The following is a 22,316-nucleotide window of genomic DNA, read 5'->3' as shown; positions in this document are numbered from 1 at the left end:
ACAGAGAAAAACAGAAATACAGAAATCCCTCATGTTCCATAACCTGTGTCTTCATGGAGGAAGCCCTTGCTCAAAGTGACAAAATGTTTTCAGGACCTTTTTAAATGGAAAAAAATCTCGAGGTCATCAAAAACAGAACAAGCAGAGCAGTGAAGGCCTGGTTTGCAGTCGAGCCAGCCACTGAAGTATATTTCAATTCATTCTTTATTGACCTCTATATAAGGAATTTTGCTTTCATGGTCTGTCAGACACTCCGAAACCAACAAGTGTGCCAGGCTGTTTAAGGCTGACGGCACAAAAGTGTGTGTGTGTGGGGTCAGAGGAGCAAATGGCGATAGAGGGGCTGCTGCAGCAGGTCAGCTCAAAGACGGAGCAGGATGTGTGTACGAGGGCCGGGGGCGGGGCTAAAGAGGCCTGTGTGGGAGCCAGCAGTATGAGACCGTGCTGTGACTGGCTCATGGGTTTAAGATCAGACCAATGTTGAGTACAGTGCTGTTTGACTGACACAATAGCTGGACAGAGGTGCAGCACACCGTTTGTGATTGAGGGAACTTGTTTGATCAGATATGAAGTTTAAGATTTGAGCTTCCTGTCTTTGTGGTTTTCAATCTAACTTATCTGCATGATATCAATGCTGACTTCTGAATAAAAAGGAACTAGTTTGCTTAAATCGTCACTTGAGATTTCATAACCACTAGCACACAATGTACAGGTTTAAAGCTGCCCTGGGATATATATATATATATATATATATACAGTGGGTACGGAAAGTATTCAGACCCCTTTAAATGTTTCACTCTTTGTTTCATTGCAGCCATTCTGGGAATTCTGGGATGGGTTCTGTTCACTTCAGAATGCTCCCTCCTTTATTTCTCTCTCGTTTTCCTCTGTGGAATAGAAACTGATATGCAGTAGTCCTCTTACTTATTGTGACAAATGAATGGAACTGCTTAAGGTTTCCTTCTACAAACCTCTGATCAAAGAAACAAAAGTATGTGGAAGTTTAAAAAAAAAAAAGTCAAACAAAACATGTAATTTGACACCTAACTCATTTAAATGAGGCGTTCATTTGTATGTGCGCCAGAAGAGTTGTTGTGTCTTGTTGCGTTGAAAGGGTTGACGGGTGTATTGCCTTTATGTGCCCATGTTCCTCTTGTCTTTTGGTTTATACACGTGTTGCTTATTTGCTATTTAATGCTTTTCAAGTTCAGATACAAATAGCGAATCTGAGAGAATATAAATGACGTCTGTTTTCCTGCTTAGACTTTTGTTATTGGGTTGAGTTGTACAGCGACATCATCTGTTATACCACTTTCTCACAGCAGACATTTTCATTTCTTCATCGCAAGAAAAGAAGTTCCAGATCTTTGAGTCACTGCCCACATTATTTCCACTGATTCAAACAGGACTGGAGCTGGGCTGCAACTAACGATTGTTTTAATCTGCATATTGCAATTCTAAAAATAAAAAAATTAATAGTATTGATTGTTTTCAATTAAATGATTCATCAAGTTCAGTCCGTAAAACCTCAGGAAGCAGTGAAATATGAGCATCATTGTTTCATAGAGCCCATGGTGACCAAAGTCTGAATATATTCCATTTACCACAATGTAAGCCGAGGAAAAGCCATACAGTCTAACATTCGAAAAGGTGGAACCATCAAGTCTTTAGCAATGTAGCTTGGAAATGAACTAAAACAATGAATCGATGGTCAAAATTGTAGTCGGTTAATTGAAAGTAAAATTCTGCCTATTGACAAATCAGTTAACCGACTGATTAACTCATTTCTGCAGCTCTAGTCTGCTTTGAGCTTATTGACAGATGTTTCCAACCAGTCGGAGCTTCGTGGGATTAAGAGTGAGGGCGTCATTCTTCCTGTGCAAAAGCCTGACAATGGTGACACAAGTTAATGAGATAACAGCAGCTGTACAGGTTGTTTGAAGTCAACGTACCGAAATAATAGCTCTTTGATGCTTCTAATGGAAAGGACAGATACGTTAGTCACTGCTGAGTGGTTAGAGCGAAACAACACAAAATATCAAGCATTCCAACACAAACACAATGTCAAACTATTTAGTGAAACAAAATGGCCGTAGAACTCACAGCAGATATTTTGACTTATCATAGCAGTAATATGCAATGTGCCACCAGGCCGTCAGGAATAATTCTAATTCCCAACCACAATATTTAAACAGGAATTAAAATTACAATAATAATTATATAGAATATGATCACATGATATAATTGAATAGATCGGCCCCATAGTCACCGACACCCGATCCAGCTATTTGAGTCACTAGTGGCCCAATATCCGATATCAATATCCAAAATAACATTATTGATTGTTCAGTTCCATTAGGTGTCCAAGTATGCACGATACCAGGACCCTGGGACTGGATCAGCTAAATGGAATGCGGCCAACAGTAATGTAACACCTGTGCTTTTTCTACTGTGGCATGACAAAATGCCCACCGTCTATTCAGTGTGATTATCAGGCTGTGGGGAAAGCACCAATAACATCAATGATGGTTCTGTCCCAGTATGAAGTAGCTCAGGGAGCCGGCATGTTCAACAGCAGCACGTCTGCATGTTAGCATGCTGATGTTAGCACTCAGCTTGTTCGCATGGCTGTAGACTCCGAGTCTTACCTCTCACTGCCTTCAGGTCTATTACATTTGTGACTGAATGTAAAAGGTGATCACAAAGCTAACGTTCTCCTTCCTTTGTTCACAGATGAATTGGGTTTGTGAGTTCACTTGATGCCGACACCCTCAGGGATGGGGGGTCTGCAAAATCCAAACCCAATAGCAACAGTCGAGACCTCCAACTAGCACCCACACCTCTGACCATCCCCCTCATGTTCCTGCAGAGCGCAGACTAGCTCATTCTGAAAACACTGTTGCAGAGTGAAGAGAAAGAGACCTGTGTCCAACATGGAGGCCGTAGCAGTGGACAACCTAATAGACTTTGATCTGCCCTCCGAGGCCACAGCTCTTAGCCTAGATGGAGGCCAACACCACGGCCATACTGACATTTTCTCCCCAGAGCAGGCCCCCTCCATGGGAATCCACCAGCAGCCTTTACTGCCAGAGCCCATGGCGCCAACCAAGCCCAGTACTCACCACCACCACCAAGAGCAAGGCGACGACAGCGATGCTACAGAGTCGGCAGACAGCGAGAACGACATGGACCCGCCCTCTCACAGGTGGGAGCTGAGGAGGTCGTCATCTTCATCCGCTCACAGTGGAGAGGACGCCGACAGTGAGACGGTGGAGAGGAGGCAGTTCATGAAGGCTTATGTGGAGAAGGTGTTTCATGGAAAGTAAGGAAGAACTCTTTTTCGTATACGTGTACTAAAAATAATTATTACATCAGTCAACAGCAACATGATTGACTCATCGAAAGGCCCTATGTGACAATTTAGAAAAACTTCCACTTTGGCAACTCCTATAAAATAGACTGAGCCAACATTCACCATCATTTTATTGTTTTTCTACAAACATAAGCTTATGCCATCAGAGTCATTTGAAAGATGCTACAATCACGTTTCTACAAAATTGTGCACAAAGGGGTTTTAAAGCATACATTTCTCTTTTTACAGATTAAATGGCACATTCTTTCTCTGACAAAACAAAAACATTAAGTTCTTGCAGGATGCGGATGTCCAATCTTCCCAACAGTAATGAGCAAAATATGAATTACGATTGAAGCTGCTTATGAATTCTACTCGAAAATTTATTAATGTGGTACGTCCAAAAAATGACAATGACTAGCTCTGCAATTTACATATGAGGAGATTTAAAGCTTGGATTCAGTGTTGTCCAGGAAGGAACGCAACGTTTTCTCAAATTAGTCTGCAGAGCCACGGAGTTCAAACCTGAGTTTCTCTAGTTTTATCTGCTGTTGAACATCACTCAACCAAAATCTGTAACTGGGCGGGTGTCTTTTTTTCCAGTATTGGAGAACTAGCCCACGTGCTAACCTGATGGAGTACTCTTTTAATGATAGTAATCAATAGTTGCTGCTCTTCTCCAGAGTTGAGCAGCACAGGGACACACAGTATAGAGACAGTCCAGAGCAGCTCATAGAGACAGCTGAGGGACGCTGGAGTAGTTAGTGTTGTGTGGCTGGATGGCAGGCAGCCACCATATAATGGGTGCAGGGGAAGGTGCCCCTCAGCTGCTCATCTCAGAGAGTGCTAAGTATTGTCTAAGATGGATCTGGTGTTCCCGTCTGCCTGTAAGAAGTCCAGGCTCAGACAACGTCAATAACTTTGACATAGCTCCTCAGCACACAGTCATTTGTTTTGTCACAAGTGTTTCACTCTTCCTGACTCTGTGGTCATTTGTTCTGCTTTAGGCTGTGTATTTACATTCAGATGCAACATTTTTGTCACCCAGAATGACTTGAAGTATTCACCCGGTCAGAGATTCCCATGACTCACCAGCAGAGGCCCAGGGGAACAGCAGTCAAACGGACGCATGAATATTTGATAAGAAATCAAATATGAGCAGGGTGAAATGTTGAAAGGGCACTTCTAAATATCAGGGTACCTCTTGTTTTTCATTTCACAGACATTTATATATATTCTTTCTCTGGCATTTTTGCGGCAGGCCTAATCATTTCTGACCGTGCTGAGTTCTGGTTCTCTGTTGGGTAATTTGCCATCCGTTGGCCTTTGACCTCTTTGGACAGTGGCCTACAGATGGTAAACCGACTTCTGTAATGTCACAATCCATCTTGTCTAAAAGAATGAATCTCTTGCTTTGCCTTTGTCCTTTTTACCTTCTGTAAGACAGTCCAGTGATCAGCTATGACTGGAGTCTTCTAGATTCCTAATCGTCTTCATTGTGTGAGACGGCCAGTAGCAACACGATGTGCTTTGTTGTATTCACCTGTTTGTAGTCTTTTCATCTCTCCGCGGCCGTGTGGGGCAAAAAGATGTTTAGCTTCCCAACCATTGCACCTTTGCTGTTCCTTTGCTTTGCATGTCAGCAATAAATGTTGGGGGATACTTCCATCCTTTACCATTTTTTACAAAGTGCCATGACACCGTGACTAGCTCATCAGCCAGGTTCTAGTTCGTTGTGGAGTTCTCTGTGGAGGCGTTTTTGGATGCGAGGGGTTGCACCGCTTCCCAGCATTGCACGCTTGATGGGCTTGCCACTAGGTGATGTCATGATATATGATTGACAGGTGTTCTCCTTCCCTGAAAACAGAACAATACAAAATGATGTATAAAATAATAACTGCTGACCAACAAAGAAAACCTCTCAATCTCTAGTTCCAAGTCTTCTTCAATACAGCATGATGTTCATTTAGTAAATGATGGTCCATTTAGAGTCAAACAGACCATAAAGCAGGGGATGCTTTAGGGCGGGGCTACACGGTGATTGTTGTCCGGTCTGGGAGTTGTCCGTGTTTTCGTCTAGAACTTTAAACACTTTCACAGTTTCCTATCGTGTCACTTCTGGTTGCAAAAAAACAAGATGGCGACAGCCAAAGAGCCAAAGTTGGGGCTTCAAAACCGTAGTCCACAAACCAATGTGTGATGTCACCATGACTTCGTCCACTTCTTATATACAGTAAATGTTTTGGAAATTTTTTCTTATAATGCACTTTTCTTTTCCTGAAATGTGTTCCTGAAAACATTTGAGGCGTGAAGTAAGCAATGCAGTTGCTGAATCTTTCTTCATTTGAGATCCACAACGGTTAGCTTAAAAGTTTTTCTGGAGTTTCCAGAGGTGGCATGTCACGCTGGACATATAGCAACCTACACCTCAATATTATACAAATGAGTCTGTTTACACAGACCATGAATGGGAAAAAGAACTGAACTGTTTCTTAAAAGATTCTCTGGAATAGCAGTTTGGTGCTTGGAGCTTAGCTTGGTGGTATAAAAACAAGGTGTGCCTTTGCTGAGTTGTAACTCAACTGCACCTTTTGGCATTGCTAACAATACAGAATTGATTTGGTATTTCAAATTGTGCATGCTTTTTCTTATTTATTTTTTCACACTTTGATCATTTACTATCAATTCAAACTTGATTTAATAATGATTTGTAATATCCATGCCATTTTCTGAATAGTACAATCAATCTGATAAATCACTAAGTTAATAAACCCAGCTGTGAAGCACAGGGTCTGTAGATCCGTGCTGTAATGAGTGTTTGGACCATGTTTTTATAGGGAGGACTTTGACCAGGAAGAGAAGGCTCGTTTTGGAGAGCTGTGCAGTGGAGAGAACGGCAAAGGCAGGGAGTGGTTTGCCAAATACGTCAGCGCACAGGTAAATATGATGAACTAGTGAGATGTCATACTTGACCTTTAAGGAAAAATAACTGCAATATTCCAAATGCAAAGAATTACAGGTTCTTAAACTCACATATTCAAATTAAGAAATGCAAACATGACAGCAGGAAATCAAACTGAAAGGTCTCATAGAATGAGCTGTAGTGGAGGTTTAATTTAGCTGATGGTTGTCTTTAACTCTCTGTCCTACTGTGTTCACAGCGCTGCCACTCTAAATGTGTGAGTGAAGCCACCTTCTACAGACTGGTGCAGTCTTTTGCAGTGGTTCTGTTTGAGTGAGTTTATGATATTTGTGGTTGAGACGAGAATGCTTTGATCGTCTGATCCTATGTGACTGTAAAGGATAAGGCCGATGATCATTTACAATGTTTTTCTTGTCAGCTTTCCCCATGAAAAGACAAAAATCTCTTAATACATAACTTAAACGGGAGAAAATAGTGCATGTTATGGGGGCTATTTTTTTAGCGGCGGATTAATCCACATTCGATGCTCTACTGAGTATTTCTGGCTGCAGCACGGTGTATGTGGGATTAATGATGCGTTTTTAATAGTTTTTGGACAACAACTGCGCTCTATGACACAGAGGAAGAAGAATATTTATTAGTAGGATCAACTCATTGTGTCTTTTCATGGTATTGGTTGACAATAAGAACAATATATCACCAAATTACATCAATTCTAGCAGGAAGGTCATGATAGGATGATCCTCTCTAAAGATATGCTGTGTTCCCAGATGTTACCAGATGGATGACTACAGCCCGGCCAAGAACCTCATGACTATGTGCTTCACATACTACTACAGTGGTAAGGTCTAACTCGTATTAGGGACTTTTCTTTTCAAACTAGTGTTGAGCCTTTCATTGCACACATTTAAAAGGAAACCGGAGCTCTTGATTGCAAAAGAAAACATATATAATATCACTCCCCAGTGCTGATTCAGCGAGTGTTACCACCACAGGTTGGCCCTGTGGTTTCTCTTGCAGCAGCACCACAAACACTGATGCAATGCCTTTGCGAGGTTGCATGACGGTAGTGATTGTGTTTGTGCAAGCAGGAAGCCTTGAGCGATCAGCGTACCTGCGCCACACAGATCATTCAGCTTCAACACCCGTCTGCAGTCAGTATTTCTTACACATAAAGTAGACCTGCTCTCTACGCAACTCAAACTACTAAAGGTCTCTTTGCAAATCCAACGCTGTATCAGTTCTCCTCATACATCCATGTTTCCACAGTTCCTACCTGAGCTTGACGCTAGAGTGTACCCTCGTGTGATAAATGAAGGAGACGTCTGATTGGCTACAGATAATTCCCTGTGGAAAAAACATTTGTGAATCAAGGTCAGGGGAGTCTCAAAAATCCCACTAATTCAGTAAAGGTCACACATTTTTTTTCTGTGCATTTGAAATATATTTGCGAATCATATTTTTTTATATGTGAATTTGATTTTACTTTTGTGGAAAGAGTAATTTATCTATAAATCATAATATACATTTGTGATTTGATCTGACTCCATATCCGAAGCTCATGGACGAGTAGTGCTCACTGAGCTGCAGCTGGCTAAGTTGAAGCAACAACATGTTGGAAGGTGATGTCTGTTCTGTTTATCAGCCAGAATAATCTGTGATGCTGGACACTAAGAACACCACGGGGACATCGACTCCAACAGACACACATTTGCCTTGTGGAGCTTTTAAATGTCTAAAACAGCATTTCGGTGATGCCGTACCCAGATAGCTGTCATCATTCTGACCTCTCTGCTCTTTTCTTCTTCAGGGAAGTCCCAGCCGTCTCCCTCCGAGCTACTGGATCGCGGTGGTCCTCCAGCTGGTGTAGACTCGTACATCAACAAGGCCAACTCCTGGCTGTCCGTGAAGAAGGATGCCGCTGAGCGCCTCCTCAAAACCACATCCAAGACTGACGTCAAAGGCTTCTTTGGAGGCCTAGAGAACAAGCTGAGGGGCTCGACTGCTCCCAAGACTGAGTGAGGAAATGCATCTCTGAGTTATTTTCAGTGACACCGCCATTTATAGTTTTCATCCCTTTGTCTTCTTCTTTACCACATTCTCATGTCTAGGGATGGGGAAGGCCCAGTTGAGACAAAGCCCAAGTCACCAGGTATGATGCACCAAAAACGTTATTGAAGTGCACTTTGACTTGCTCAACTAAGGTTTTATAAAATGTGATCTCCTCCATCCCAGTGTCTGAAGCTCCAGAGGAAAAGAAAGGAGAGAAGGTGTACCTGTACACCCACCTGAAGCAGCAACCTATCTGGTAAGTTGAGGAAACATCGAACACATACAGGAGCTCTGAATGAGAGAAGCTAAATCCTCCATTTTGTTCACCAGCGAGTTGTTACTGTAACGTTGCCTGCTGTTTGGTGCTGGACAGGCAGCACACAGTGGGGTGTTAGAACTTTATTTATTTGCTCAGTGAACGAGAGCAGTGAAAGTTGGCAGCCATGCAACCAAAACAATGAGCCAAAAGAAGGCACTAAACGCTCTGTAGAAGTGAGGGGAGCTGCAGAGTCGGTTGAAAATGATCTGTTGGTTTATCACTACATATGACCCCTTTAGACAAAATGTGGATTATAGCGCCTATACTACTGTACCTGTTACCACCTCCTCATAGTTTCAGAGCTAAAGAGACCCTTCGCTAAGTCCCGCCCCTTACCGCTACTCCGTCAAGCTGTCAGAGCTTCGTTACCATAGAGCCCACACGGTCACTAACCGCTCTCTGGTTGCAAACCTTTCTGACTCGTGACCCTTAAAAAGTAATTCTTCATCACAGGTTATGGCCGTCTTCTAATCTAGGGGGTTTATGGGGTAAAATATCAGATATTTTTCATTAAAAAAAGCAAGAATTTAAGTAAAATCAGTGTAACAGAATTATTTTTTTAATAAATCCTGTTGTGGCCCTCAGATTTATCTTAGGATATCAGGTGGGTTCCTGATCTTCATGTTGGGTTCCACTGATGAAGAGTGTGATTTGATTACATGTTATAGAAATGACACATCAAGCATGCATCAACGCATTGTAGTTTGAATCATATCACAGCTTAGTGATGATCTGCCTTCAGGCTTTGCCAGGAGAAATGAGATGTGGCAGGTGTTACCAGAATGATCATTATATGATTTCATTCTTTGCAGCCACTGGCCATCATGTGCAGTGTCATCTCAGGTAGCTTAGTGAAGTAGGTCAGGCAGGAAGCCTGTAACATGTCATCCGTTCCCTCTGCCAGGCACACACTGAGGTTCTGGAACGCTGCGTTCTTTGATGCCGTCCATTGTGAGAGGAAGAAGAGATCCCCAACCACAAGGTGAGAATGGAAGGGAATCTTGACAGATAAATGAATATAATATATATATATATATATATTAAAATCAATATGTCACAGTGTTGGATTGTGGGACAAAATGTAGCATCTTTTAAAACATAAATGTGTTCTGTGTGTGTGTTCCAGTGTCGCTGTATCTGTCAGATGACATTTAAATAAAGGTTGGAGATCCTGTAGTGATGTACTGTTGGCTCAAAGAGCTGTATCTAAAGACAAATGTCACAGTGCTGTTCAGTATGCTTCAGCCTGATAAGCTCCTGATGCCCCACACCTTCCTCTCTCTCCTCTCTCCTCTCCTCTTTCCGTTTCTAGCGAGTGTGAGTGTGTGACTGTGGATGTGTGATGGTGGAGGTGCGAGTGGCGCTGAGTTTGAATTGTTCTCTGTCCCTGATCTTCGGGTCTTTAACTGTGTTTCAACATCTGTTTATGTGCATGATCAGGTGAGTCTCTTTAACTGTTTTACTGGTTTGCGTGTTGAGTGATCGGTGCTTTTGTCGAGGTGTTTTCGGGAGGAATGGCGTCCTCCGAGACGCCACCTCTGTCTCTCCGGCAGGGAGTGAGGATAGTCCCTCCGGATAACAGCGTGACGGTGGAGGAGGTGTTGCTGGCTGTCGGTGAGCAGGTGGGACACGGTAAGCTCGGCTTTGCCTCCAGAATGAACAAAGCAGTGGTGGTGTTCCTGAGAGAAGAGCTTCGTGTCTACCAGCTGACCGAGAGCGCCATGTTCATCAGGGACGCATTTGTGCAGGTTTACCCACTGTCAGCTCCCTCCACGCGGATCACCGTGTCCGGCGTTCCGCCGTTTATCCCGAACTAGTCGTTAGAGAAAGGACTCCGGAGGTTTGGGAAATTTGCTCGTGGATAAAAAACAGTGAGTTTGGGATGTAAAGATCCTAAACTGAAGCACGTTCAGTCCCTGAGGTGGCTGGTGTTCATGTTTCTGGACTCACCGACTCAAACACTGGAGGTGTCCTTCAGAGTGAAGCACAGAGGAGGCTCCTACATGGTGTCCTACATGGCTGAAGCCCTGACACTAGTAAGGGAGACGCAGACGGTTGACCAAAAGTAAAGAGTTTATTAGACATATAAGACATCTAACTCGCAATGGTGGTTGCGAACGAGCCGTCGTCGTTGCTCCACGGGGTGATAAGAGAGTCCCGACGGTTGCCAGGAAGGTGGAGCCTTATACTGGAGCAAGGTGTCTCCAGTTAGTGATCTCCGAGTACCTGCTGGTTTAAAGGAACACACCACAAACAAGTACCAAGGCAGGGAACCGTCACACGGACCTGTGGTCGAACCTACGGCTGGCGGACCTGTGGTCGAACTTACGGCCGGTGGGCCTGCGGCCGGGCCCGCGGGTGCCGTGGAAGATTGCAGTATTGCGGGCGCAGCGGCTGGTGCCGCTGGCTCACAGTTAAAAAATAAGGACAAGGATAACAAAGTGCAGAGCCAAGCTGAGGATCAACAGGCTTCTGTTGCAGAGAACAGCAGCTCTCAGACTGTACAACCCCAGGAAGCAGCCTCCACAAGTGTTGGAGGCATAAATGAAGAACACAGTGTGTCTAATAGTCAAGTGTCATGTGGAGAGGACATGGATTATGACACTGAGTCAGACATAGAATCTGTTAGTGGAGCCCCCAGTAAAAACACAGATCTATACTCTCTGGAAGAAATAAACTCATTTCTAGATCAAACTTGAAAAAGATCTGTCAAACTAAGCGATTACTTCAGCCACCAAATTCATCAAATCAGTTGATATACTTACAAAACTGGTCGGCTTCGACCTCTTGGATGAGAGGAAGCGTTTTTGCCTAAAAAAAACATATCACTCTTCTTCGAAAAGCACAAAAAGGTAAAATTGTTAAAAAGACTAAAGTAAGTGATCATGTACCTCACATTGTTTGTTTCTCCGTTTCTCTTCTCTGACCCCACAATGCAAAGCCTCAAAATCGAGTCGTTAACGATGGAAGAGATCGGCAAAAACGGGCTTTAATATCTGAAGTCTCGACTCAAAAAAAGGTCAATGTCAACGGTGCCATCAGATGAGGTAGATTGGGGCTTATGGTGGGATGGGTCGAGTGCCCTCAGCCATGGCACTAATATTAGTGCAGGGGTAGCAGAGAGAAGACCCGCCACGCTCGAGCAGGGCTTTATACCATCCCCGTTCCCGGACCAGGTGCCCCCCATCAGGCAATCTGCTCTCCAGGGACAAAGGGACAAAAGCACACTTGCAGTGACTAGAGACAGGGGCTGTCACATCATCAAGAACATTTAGTCATTGGTGGTGATTTTGACTGCACTTTGGACTTTACTGTAGACAGGACCAGTGAGGAACCCCATCCACAATCATCTCACAGCCTGAACAGTGTCATCACACATCTGGACCTGCTAGACGCATGGAGAACCAAACATCCACAATCCAGACAGTACACATGGGTGAGGGTCAACAATAACAGGGTGAGTGCAGCCAGATTAGACCGGATATACATTTCACAGGGTCTCAGCTCCAGATTGCTCCACAGTAGCATCTGTCCAGTTGGCTTCAGTGACCACCACATCATCACCACAGAGTTGATAATTTCGCCTGATGAAAGGGTCAAGTCCTACTGGCTCTTCAATAACAAACTCCTGCAGGACACTGGTTTCTGCCAGAGCTTTGAGCACTTTTGGCTGATGTGGAAAAGCAAGAAAACAGATTTTAGTTCTCTGAAGCTGTGGTGGGAGGTTGAAAAGCACAATTTTGTGTTTTTTGCCAGCAGTACACCTCCCATTCCACCGCTAAGATCAAGGCAGCAGTCCAAGAGCTGGAGGCCAACATCAGGGGTATTGAGGAGGGGCAAGACCAAGATCCTGCTACGGGTCAACTGCTCCAGGAGAAGAGGTTGGAGTTGAGCTCCTTCCTGCAGGAGAGGGTGAAGGGAGCTCTTGACAGGTCACGCTTCCTCCAGCTGAAGGACATGGACGCCCCAAGCTCTTTCTTCTTCAACCTGGAAAGATCGGTGGTACAGAGGAAGCAGATGACCTGCCTTAGGCTTCCAGGAGGCAGGGTGACCACCAGTCCGGGCGAGATGAGGAACCATGCCATGGAGTTCTACGCTGACCTCTTTGGGGCAGAGCAGTGCAGCATGGAGTATTGGCAGGAGCTTCTGGAGGGGCTTCCTCAGCTCAGCCCGGAGGTGAAAGCTGCTCTGGATTGTGGGCTGACTCCGGAGGATTTGACGGATGCTGTCAATCAGATGGCATCGGGAAGGGCACCAGGGATTGATGGTCTCTCCGCTGACTTTTACAAACGCTTCTGGAATACACTTGGACATGACTTACATAGTGTTCTGTTGGAGTGTTTCAGAACAGGATCTCTTTCTGTCTCCTGTCAACAAGCGGTGCGTTCTCTGGCGTTATTCAGGAACTGGAGGCCGGTTGCCCTCCTCTGTACTGACTATAAGGTGCTGTCCAGAGCCTTATCAAATAGACTCAAGGACAACCTGGACTTAGTGGTACATTCAGACCAAACCTATTGTGTACCTGACAGGACAATTCTGGACAATATTTTCCTCATGAGAGACACTTTGAATTTGTGCAGGAAAAATAATGTAAACTTTGGTGTTGTGTCTTTGGATCAGGAGAAAGCCTTTGACATGGTGGATCCCTCTTATTTGTTTTCTGCACTTAGGGGTTTTGGTGATGGTTTTCTGGCTTGGGTTGATTTATTGTACAGTGGTGCTCAATGTATGGTGAAGACGGGGGCAGGGCTGAGTCGACCAATCCCTCTACAGCGAGGAATAAGACAGGGTTGTCCTATTTCAGGTCAGTTATATAGTTTAGCTATTGAGCCCTTGCTGTGCAGGTTGAGAGGTGGACTCAGCGGTCTCTCGCTGCCAGGGTCCTCCAGTCTTGATCGTCCTCCTCTTGTATCTGCTTATGCAGATGATATATGTGTTTTTATCTCTAGTCAGAAGGACGTTCAATTTTGCAGGATACCATATCGTTTAATGAAAAGCCCTCATCTGCACGGGTGAACTGGGCCAAGAGCGAAGCCCTGTTGGTGGGACAGTGGAGGGACGGGCAGCGCCCAGTCTGCCGGGCGGACTTGAGTGGGGGAAAGAGGGACTGAAAGTCCTGGGAGTTTTTTGGGGCACCGTTGGCTTTCAAGCACTGGGAGGAAGTGAAGGAGAAAGTGTGCGCTCGGTTGTCTAAATGGAATGGTTGCCACCTCAGTTGTCGTATAGAGGAACAGTTCTGGTTGCCAAAAACTTGGTCGCCTTGACTCTTTGGCACAAACTCATTGCTCTGACGCCACCAAGAGGCTTGATAGAGGACATCCAGAGAGCCACCTTAGACTTTTTCTGGTCTGGCAGGCACTGGGTCCGGGCAGCAGCTCTGTACCTGCCTGTTGATGAAGGGGGGCATGGACTGATTGACATCCAGTCCAAAATTGCCTCCTTTAGACTCCGGACAGCTCAAAGACTGCTTCACAACTGTGGCCCAAGCTGGCTCGGCACAGCTCGACTGCTGCTGAGGAGAGCTGGGCGGTTGGGCTACGACAAGCAGCTGTTCCTCCTGCAACCAGAGACTTTGGACCTTACTGGACTTGCATCTTTTTACAGCTCTGTACTGCAGGCATGGCAGATCTTCTAGACCACACACACCACAAATGAGGTTCCTGGAATGTGGTTGTTTGAGGATCCTTTGTTTTTTTAACAACTTTTTACAGACTCAAACTCCTCAATCTGCCAGCCAGCGAGCGAGTCTCAGAGAAGCTGGCTACACCAAACTAAGCCATCTGATCAAGATGAAGGCAAAGTCTGTGCCGCCCGGTCAATACCCCAGAGAGAATTTGCTGTAAACCGAACTCTGTGTGACCAGTGGTATGATGGCTTTGAGTACTGTTTCCTTTCTCTGTCCATCACCCCCTCTGTGGGAGAGTGACAGGAAGTGGGAAGTCAGCTGCTCACTTTCACAACCCCGCACCTTGAGTTTCAGGATGCGGGTAAAAAAGCTGTGTACCACACCTGCGTCAAAGTTGTCACCTTGCGCTCTTTGACAGGGATGAAGGAGTCGAGGTGGAGAGAGTTCTTTGGTCCAGATGTTTCTACTAAAGGCAGCTGGCGGTCTCTGTACAAGCTGCCTGTTAAAAAGCGGACGGCGGACCTCCAGTGGAGGGTTGTACACGGGGCAATAGCTACGAACAGATACAGAGCGCACCTTGATCTGGAGCTGGGGGAGGGGTGTTTATTCTGTTCTCAGAGTGAAAATCTTGTACATCTGTTTGTTCAGTGTCCTCATCTGTCAGCACTGTTTCAACTTTTAAAAAGGTGGTTCCAGGGTCTTGGGAGGATTTTTCTTTTGGTTTGTATCTTTGGTCAGAAATAGTCTGCTAAGAGGAAAACTGTACACACTCTGAACTTTTAAGTCTGGTACTGCTAAGTTTGCCACTTGGCTGACACGCAGGAACCGGGCTCAGAGTTCCAGCAGTGTGGAGCTGGTATCGGTTCTGAAGGGACTGCTGAAAGCCAGACTGAGGGTGGAATACACTTGGTACCAAATGATGAATAATGTGACAGCTTTCAGCGGCATTTGGGCTGTTGGGCGTGTGTTATGCTCCTTGGGGAGGAGGGACAGCTGATTGTTCATGTATGATAAGTTGATATTTTTCTGTGCTTGGATGAGTTGTTATTTATTTATTTTTCTAGGCTGAGCTGATGATGTGACAGTGATCTGGTGTCTCCTTGCAGTGGATCAATAATGGGACTTTAAAACCTCTCTTCTCTTTGTCACTTCTCTTCACTTCACTAGCTGTTGTTGTTCTCCCTCTTTCTGCATGTTGACTTTAACCCTTTGTCTCCTTGTGCCTTGCTGCCGGGCAGAGGAACGCAGGATGAAGAGAAAGACGAGAGGTCTGTCCTTCTATGTGTTCACTGCCCTAAAACATGAACTAGTCAAACTAAGATGAATCCAGGTGGAGAGGAGAAGAATGGCAGATGCTTTGAGATTGTATCTGAAGGGGACAGACAGTTAAAGAGAGTTATTGTCTGTTTCTGTCTGGTGATAAGAAGAGCAGCATTTTCTGACATGTAAGAAATTTGGTTACGTGATGCATTGGAACAAGCTTTATTATGAATTTACACATCTAGCCAAAACAAGTAGCTCTTTGACTTTCAGGGCTAACTAGCCAGCAGACAAGACAGTGATGGTTTGTGTCGTGTGTATAAAGTGATTTATTAAAAATAGTATCACCGACAAACAGTTAACCGCTGTCTCATAACATGCTTAAGAGGAAGAGGAGACACGGCAAAGGCTTTACTCTGAAAATCACACGGCAAAAATAGAATAGTTTGTAGCCCTGTAAGCCTGAATAACCCGAATAATTACAAGTTTAATATGCAATGAATACATTGAAAAACATAATCTGACCGTAGGATAAGTATCTTGGTACAGGGTTTACCATTCAATATATTGTGAAGAAAATCCTAATTTTAAGAAATCTGTCATAAAACGCATATTTTAAATCTGAATTAAAAAGTTAACATTTAAATACATATCAGAACACTGTGATCTGCATATTAATTTATCACAGTTCCTGTAACATTCAACATCATAGCACTCTCTTTGTAATGAAATAAAGTATTGAGTTAGTCTTTGCAGGAAAACTATTCATTCAAAATCAACAGTGTTTTTATTATTATTGGAATTCTTGATATTTTCATACACCGATTATATATTATTTGTGCTCATGCATGTAGATGTGCATCACGTTTGGGGGGGGGGGGGGGGGGGGGGGGGCATTCACATTCCTGCAGAGGGTGAGTGGTGCCAAGAAATGTAGCAATGGGACAACAAAGGCAGTGACGGAGACTCAATCTAAAATCTACTTTGCAAATGTTTGCTGTAGAGTGACATACAATTTAAACTCTTATTGGCCATTAAGGAGGCACACAGTGTGTTAAGTTCAGAAACGGTGCATGTGGACCAGAAAACTTCACAGGGTACCTTTAAAAGAGAAAGCATCACAAAATCAAACTGTGAACGTTGAAGCTTCAAACGAATGAATTCCAAGTTATACAATTTAAATACAATATCAAAATACAATTGAAACTGAATATCATAATTTAAATACAATTTCAAAAATACAATTTTAGAATTCGATCATTATTTAATTATTTAAGACAATAATAACAAAGTTTGCACTTTAGTTTATTAATGCATAATTTAAAGGAAAATTTGATTAATCAATTCATAGCATTTACAAATGCATCAATGTATTTAATTGATTATAATAAAGTCTATGATTATGGCGATGGCACACTTATAAACTCCATAGTTTCCAAGATGACCTCCAATACGACCACAAGACGCGTTCTCCTCTTCAGCTCTGATGCCTGTGAGACAGAACGGACGTAAACAGAAGGAGCTTCTAGAATGTGAGCAGCAGACAAAGCTGAGGGAGATATTGAGAGATGTGATGGATGACGGACACACAGTGATAACGAGGGGCTGGACTAGAGAGCAGCTCGGTGTTCGTCCCTGTGGTGAGGGGTGAGTCGCCCTGCCTCTCATTTACAGTTTGTCAGAAGTCTAGTGAACAGTGACGGGAGAGTCTCTAATGGTGAACCCCGTCTGGATGACCGGAGTCTAGTGCGACACCGTGCTGTGTATAAATGAATAGATAGAAGCGTTCTTCGTTCTGTTGGCATGCTGTTGATTAACGCAGATATTCTATCATGCTGCTGTTGAAATGATGTTAGTGTGAGTGAGAGCGCCCCACCCACAGTTAATATCTAGACCTGGGATGGTATGTATTCATATCTGGAGCAGGAGACGGAGGCCGTGTGAAGGTGTTCTCTGCCTCTTCACAGCTCACTGCATGTTCACACAATTAATCCTCTTGCATGTGATATCTTTTCTCTCTCCCTCCATCTGCATGTTCCCTTTGCTGTCTCTTTTTTTACCGTCTTTGCACGCTTCTGTTTCCACTGCAGATTGATTGCAGGGATATTCTGAACATGCAATAATATCCACTTTAAAACAGCTTATTCATTCCTGCCAAATAAACTGTAAGTAATGTGATGTTATGTTTAGATATTATCTTTAGTAAAGTTAGAGTTTCTGCTGTATTGTAGAGCCAAATGTACACCAACATTCTTTTACGCGTTTTATTTTGTAGGGCCACCAGGGGGCAGCGCCGAACAAACTGAAACATTGACATATTATTACCTTGTAAATTTGCTATAGAGAGTCCCGTCCATCAGATGACCAGCATGGGACCGTAGTTCCTAAAAAATATGTATTGTAGTCAAGGGTGAGAAACAAATAACTTTTTGATCCTGTTTGAATTGTGCCATGAATTACACACACATTTGTCAATTTTAATAATAATTTTGCACATCAAGAAAGTGTAAAACTGTAGAAATGTATGAGGTATAAGTGAAAATACCCAGAAGTGGCGTAAGTGACTTCTGAAGCTACGATGCCTACGATGTGTTTAGTACCAGGATGTACTCACACCTACAACAGGTCTGGCTCTGATAAAAAGAGTCACTTGATTTAACACATCAGCTGAGATCACTTTACATTTGTTCATGGGCATGTCTAAGTTAGCTAGCTAGCTAGCAAGCCAAGCTAACGTCTGTGTTGGTGATATTGTGCGAGACGACAGATGTTGTTCACTGATCACTTTCACAAGAAACTAAATGATACTACGACAAAACTACGACGAGCTGCGACTTTCCTGACAAACGTGTGTGTAATTCATGGCATAATTCAAAATATCAGAGTTCAAAAATATGTATTCTCCCGTTGACTGCTGTATATATTTCTTTCTGACATAAGCATCTCTAAGGTGAACGGGTTAGCTAACGTTTCCACAAGCAGTAGACACTGGCACCGCGAGCATTCGTTTAAGAATCATGTTTGTGTCCACCAAATGACGTTAAATCCATATTTAGCTTTTTAGTTTTTTTGGTCTTCACTTCCTGAGGGAAATATCTTGCTGCTCTTTAGCTGCTAAAGTCTTCACTGTTTCTACCTGCTGGTCTCTGGCGGTGTCTGTGTGCTGCTCGGTTCGGGGCAGTTACTGCACAGTTGGTTTATTACAGATGTTTGTGCTGAAAAGAGTTGCCTACCACTACTGGAAATGAGGTTGATGAGAGAGGAGCCATGAGCTGAAAAATAATATTTAAACACTCATCATGTGGTAACTCTCTGTGTAATGTGGAAATGAACCCACATAGTCATTTACCCAACATGAAATATTGATTAGTGCAGCTTCAAGGCCTCAAGTCTTTAAGGCCATGTTTGACATTTGGAACCCTCTACAGGGGGCGTTTCAAAGAGCATTCTAAATAAGAGATGGAAGCAGTTGAGATCAAATCAAAGTGTGATCAACTCAAGATTTCATCACAGAATGATCTGCTGATTGGAGAGTTAGTGTTAAAGTAGATTCACTCGGTAAAGTAAGAAAGTGATGCTGGTTATTAATCTGTGTTGGAGCAAATCAACGCTTTTCATCCTTTTGTTAATATTGATGATTCTTTGTGAATGAATCATTCGTGGTTTTATTCTTTTGCTGTTGGCTGATTAATGTGTTTTTTGTATTCTTTTGTGTGTTTTATGTGTAATGGAATCTCTGTTTTTGCATCATGAGCAGTTCCAGGGGTGGATGTCATGGATTTCTTTAGGTGGATAATAAAACGTAGATTTTGAACCTCAAAAGCTTTCAAACTAGCGAAAAGTTGTCCAACAGGTTGTAGATTTCTGTGAAACCACTGCTGTGTGTGGTGTCAGCATGATATTCATGTGGACACCCACCCCTGGCCTGTTCCTGTGGAGGAGCTCAAGGTCAAACGGAGCCTGACTCCAACTGTGCGTGTGCTGCAGGGAGAAGTGGTGTCACATGACCCAGGAGGAGAGGGACGACAGCTCCAAAATCGATGAGAACATCGCCTTCGGCCAGCTGGGGTGAGGAAGCTGCCACATAAAATATTATATGATGTGTAAATCTGAAAATATGTCAAGTTTAAACAGGCAGATGTTGACAAAGGGTTCACTTCACAAATGATGATTTAATTGTAAATATGTAAATCTATATTTAGATGTAACAAACAGAACTGGCAGAAATGGTAAAATAGTGTTTGTGCTTTGAGATCATTTTACAAAAGGTATTAGAGTTTAAACAGTGCAATTTATTATGAATATGCTCAAGCCATATTGTAGTTTTCTTTTGGTTCTTGGCGCAGGACCTTTACCAACAGACGGTGGGCCATAGTCTGATCAGCCCACACATGGAGGCTGAGAGCAGTTTCATCAGGTTACTTAGGAGGCCTCCTAGTGCTTTAACAAGCTCATGGTCCCAATAATAGCAAGAATATATATATGACAAATACTTTTCTTTCATTTAATTTAAATGAATTTTGTGAAGGTTAGTGCTACAAGATGTGTATGTCTGTGTGTTCCAGGGACCGTTTAACATCTGCTTTAATACAACTATAACATCTGTCATTATAGATTCATCCTAAATGAATAGATTGAGCAGAATATGAACCTGAAAGTCCATAAGTAAGTTGTATTAAATAGTAAATACAGAGATCTCTTTATTATTGGACCACACACGGTTTCTTTTGTTACGTTTTGAGTTATTGAGTTTGGGGCGACGGTGGCTCAGTGGTAGCGCGGGTCCTTTAATCAGAGGATCGGCGGTTTGATCCCCGGCTCCGCTAGTCCATGTCCATGTGTTCCTTGGGCAAGACACCTAACCCCAACAACATTTGTCCCGCAGGCTGTTCCTGTATGAACGGATATGAATGATTACAAGTGGCACCAGTGTCTGAATGGGTGAATGATGACACGTAGTGTTAAAGTGCTTTGAGTGGTCGGAAGACTAGAAAAGAGACACAAGTAGAGTCCATTTACTGGGTTTCTGTTGTAAATGGTAAATACAGAACATTTGTACTGAGGTGAGCTTTCTATTTTCAGGACATTCACTCATAACATGCTGGCGTTTGGGCTCAGTAAGAAGCTCTGCAATGACTTCCTGAAGAAGCAGGCAGTCATTGGGAACCTGAATGAAGGTAAAGCATTAATGAACACTCTCTGCTCTCAGCCCATTCATTTATTTGCTCATTTTAGATCTCAAGCACCTAATGGAATTTGGCTATAATTCACAACCACAAGCAAACTCACTAACTCATTGTGCAAGCTGAAGGTTCTCCACTAGGGGCCACTGTTCAATCCCTGTCCAATACATGCCCGTCTATAGCTCCTAAAGAGAAGAACAATAATAGCAGCAGGAGTTTGGACTTCCAGATATGTAGACATGTCAATGTCATGAAGGTATAAACTGCTGCAATGTGAGGACCATTGCCACCTGCAGTCAATGAGCAGCAGCAGCAGCAGAAGAAGAATTTGAAGGATTGGCAGTTAAATGTGCCATTTACTTTAGAACTTTACCCATCCTGGCTGGTTTTATACCAAAGAGTGCAAAGTGACCAGAGAGGGAACGTGTTGGTGGCACCTGGTGTTTACATGTGTATCTGGATCTCTAGTTAATGCAGGTGTGAATGCACACTAAGTATGTTGTAATCACAATTTGATCAGATTGGCCAGACCACATCTGGAAGTGCCTCGCTTTGGTATCAGAGCTAGTCAGAGCTAGTCAGGTGTAAATATATTTCTACAGTGTGTCGATCATTAGTCGAGTTGAGATTCAGACCCTGTGTGAAAAAACGTTGAACCCCGGGCAACTTTTGCTGCAACTTTTGCTGCAACTTTTGCTGCAACTTTTGCTGCAACTTTTGCCAACATCATCCAACAAGCTGTGTTGGCTCATCAAACGCATACAGACGCACATTATTGTAGATCACTTTGTCACGTGAACACATTTTCACTGTCTACCTTGCAGTCGTTGTGATGAAAGTTAAAACAGTTGACGCCATGGTAACTTTCCAGAGGACGTAGCCAGTGTCCCACGGACGCTTGAACTGTCTCCGTCTGTCATGTGACCCTTGCCTTGCACATTAGAGCCTCCCACATTGCATCCTTGACAAAGATGTTTGTTACGGGTCTGCGAGCTCCAGCTACTAAATTTGCACATTGAGAAAAAATGAAATGGGAACAAATAATCCGTGTGTGTGTGTGTGTGTGTGTGTGTGTGTGTGTGTGTGTGTGTGTGTGTGTGTGTGTGTGTGTGTGTGTGTGTGTGTGTGTGTGTGTGTGTGTGTGTGTGTGTGTGTGTGTGTGTGTGTGTGTGTGTGTGTGTGTGTGTGTCCTTGCAGAACAGTACAAGCTGCTGAGTGACCACATACAGAAAATGGCGGCAGAGTGAGGTTGTCGACGACGCTGCATTTTAAAGTCTCCACATAACAGACCGACAGCACACATCAGCTATTTCTTTGCAACTCAATGCCCCCGTGACCGACTCTCCGTTTGACTGTTGTTCATCTGTGTGGTGCACTGCTGCAAAAAGCAACATAACCTACTGAACTGAACTGTGCCATAGTTGTAGCAAACCCTGTTTGTCTGCCGTGGTAGTGCTCCTCTGCACCCGGTCCTGTATCATCATCAAGTGGTGCACACTCTAGTGTCTGTGACTGTCTGTGAGCTGTGTGACAAAGACCGTCCAGTATACAACCGCCTCAGGATGGCGTCACGAGAGCTACACATGATGTGTACATTATAT

The 22,316-nt window shown here is 43.6% G+C and overlaps 1 protein-coding gene across 1 annotated transcript in view; it reads left to right on the top strand.

The window, feature by feature from the left end:
* kiaa0513 (KIAA0513) overlaps positions 1-22,316 on the top strand; it is a 30,366-nt gene extending 8,050 nt beyond the window's left edge. Inside the window, exons 2-12 of the mRNA XM_079162291.1 lie at positions 2,734-3,322; positions 6,190-6,289; positions 6,514-6,587; positions 7,046-7,116; positions 8,086-8,293; positions 8,387-8,427; positions 8,511-8,583; positions 9,551-9,628; positions 19,520-19,600; positions 20,615-20,709; positions 21,913-22,316. Of these exons, the coding sequence (XP_079018417.1) occupies positions 2,934-3,322; positions 6,190-6,289; positions 6,514-6,587; positions 7,046-7,116; positions 8,086-8,293; positions 8,387-8,427; positions 8,511-8,583; positions 9,551-9,628; positions 19,520-19,600; positions 20,615-20,709; positions 21,913-21,962 (1,260 nt within the window). The 5' untranslated portion in view covers positions 2,734-2,933 and the 3' untranslated portion in view covers positions 21,963-22,316. The remainder of the gene's footprint in view (positions 1-2,733; positions 3,323-6,189; positions 6,290-6,513; positions 6,588-7,045; positions 7,117-8,085; positions 8,294-8,386; positions 8,428-8,510; positions 8,584-9,550; positions 9,629-19,519; positions 19,601-20,614; positions 20,710-21,912) is intronic.

This window comes from Pholis gunnellus, assembly GCF_910591455.1.
Source record: "Pholis gunnellus genome assembly, chromosome: 7".
NCBI classification, from domain to species: domain Eukaryota; kingdom Metazoa; phylum Chordata; class Actinopteri; order Perciformes; family Pholidae; genus Pholis; species Pholis gunnellus.
The sequence above is the reverse complement of the archived record's forward strand: the minus strand, read 5'-3'. Positions and strand labels throughout refer to the sequence as shown.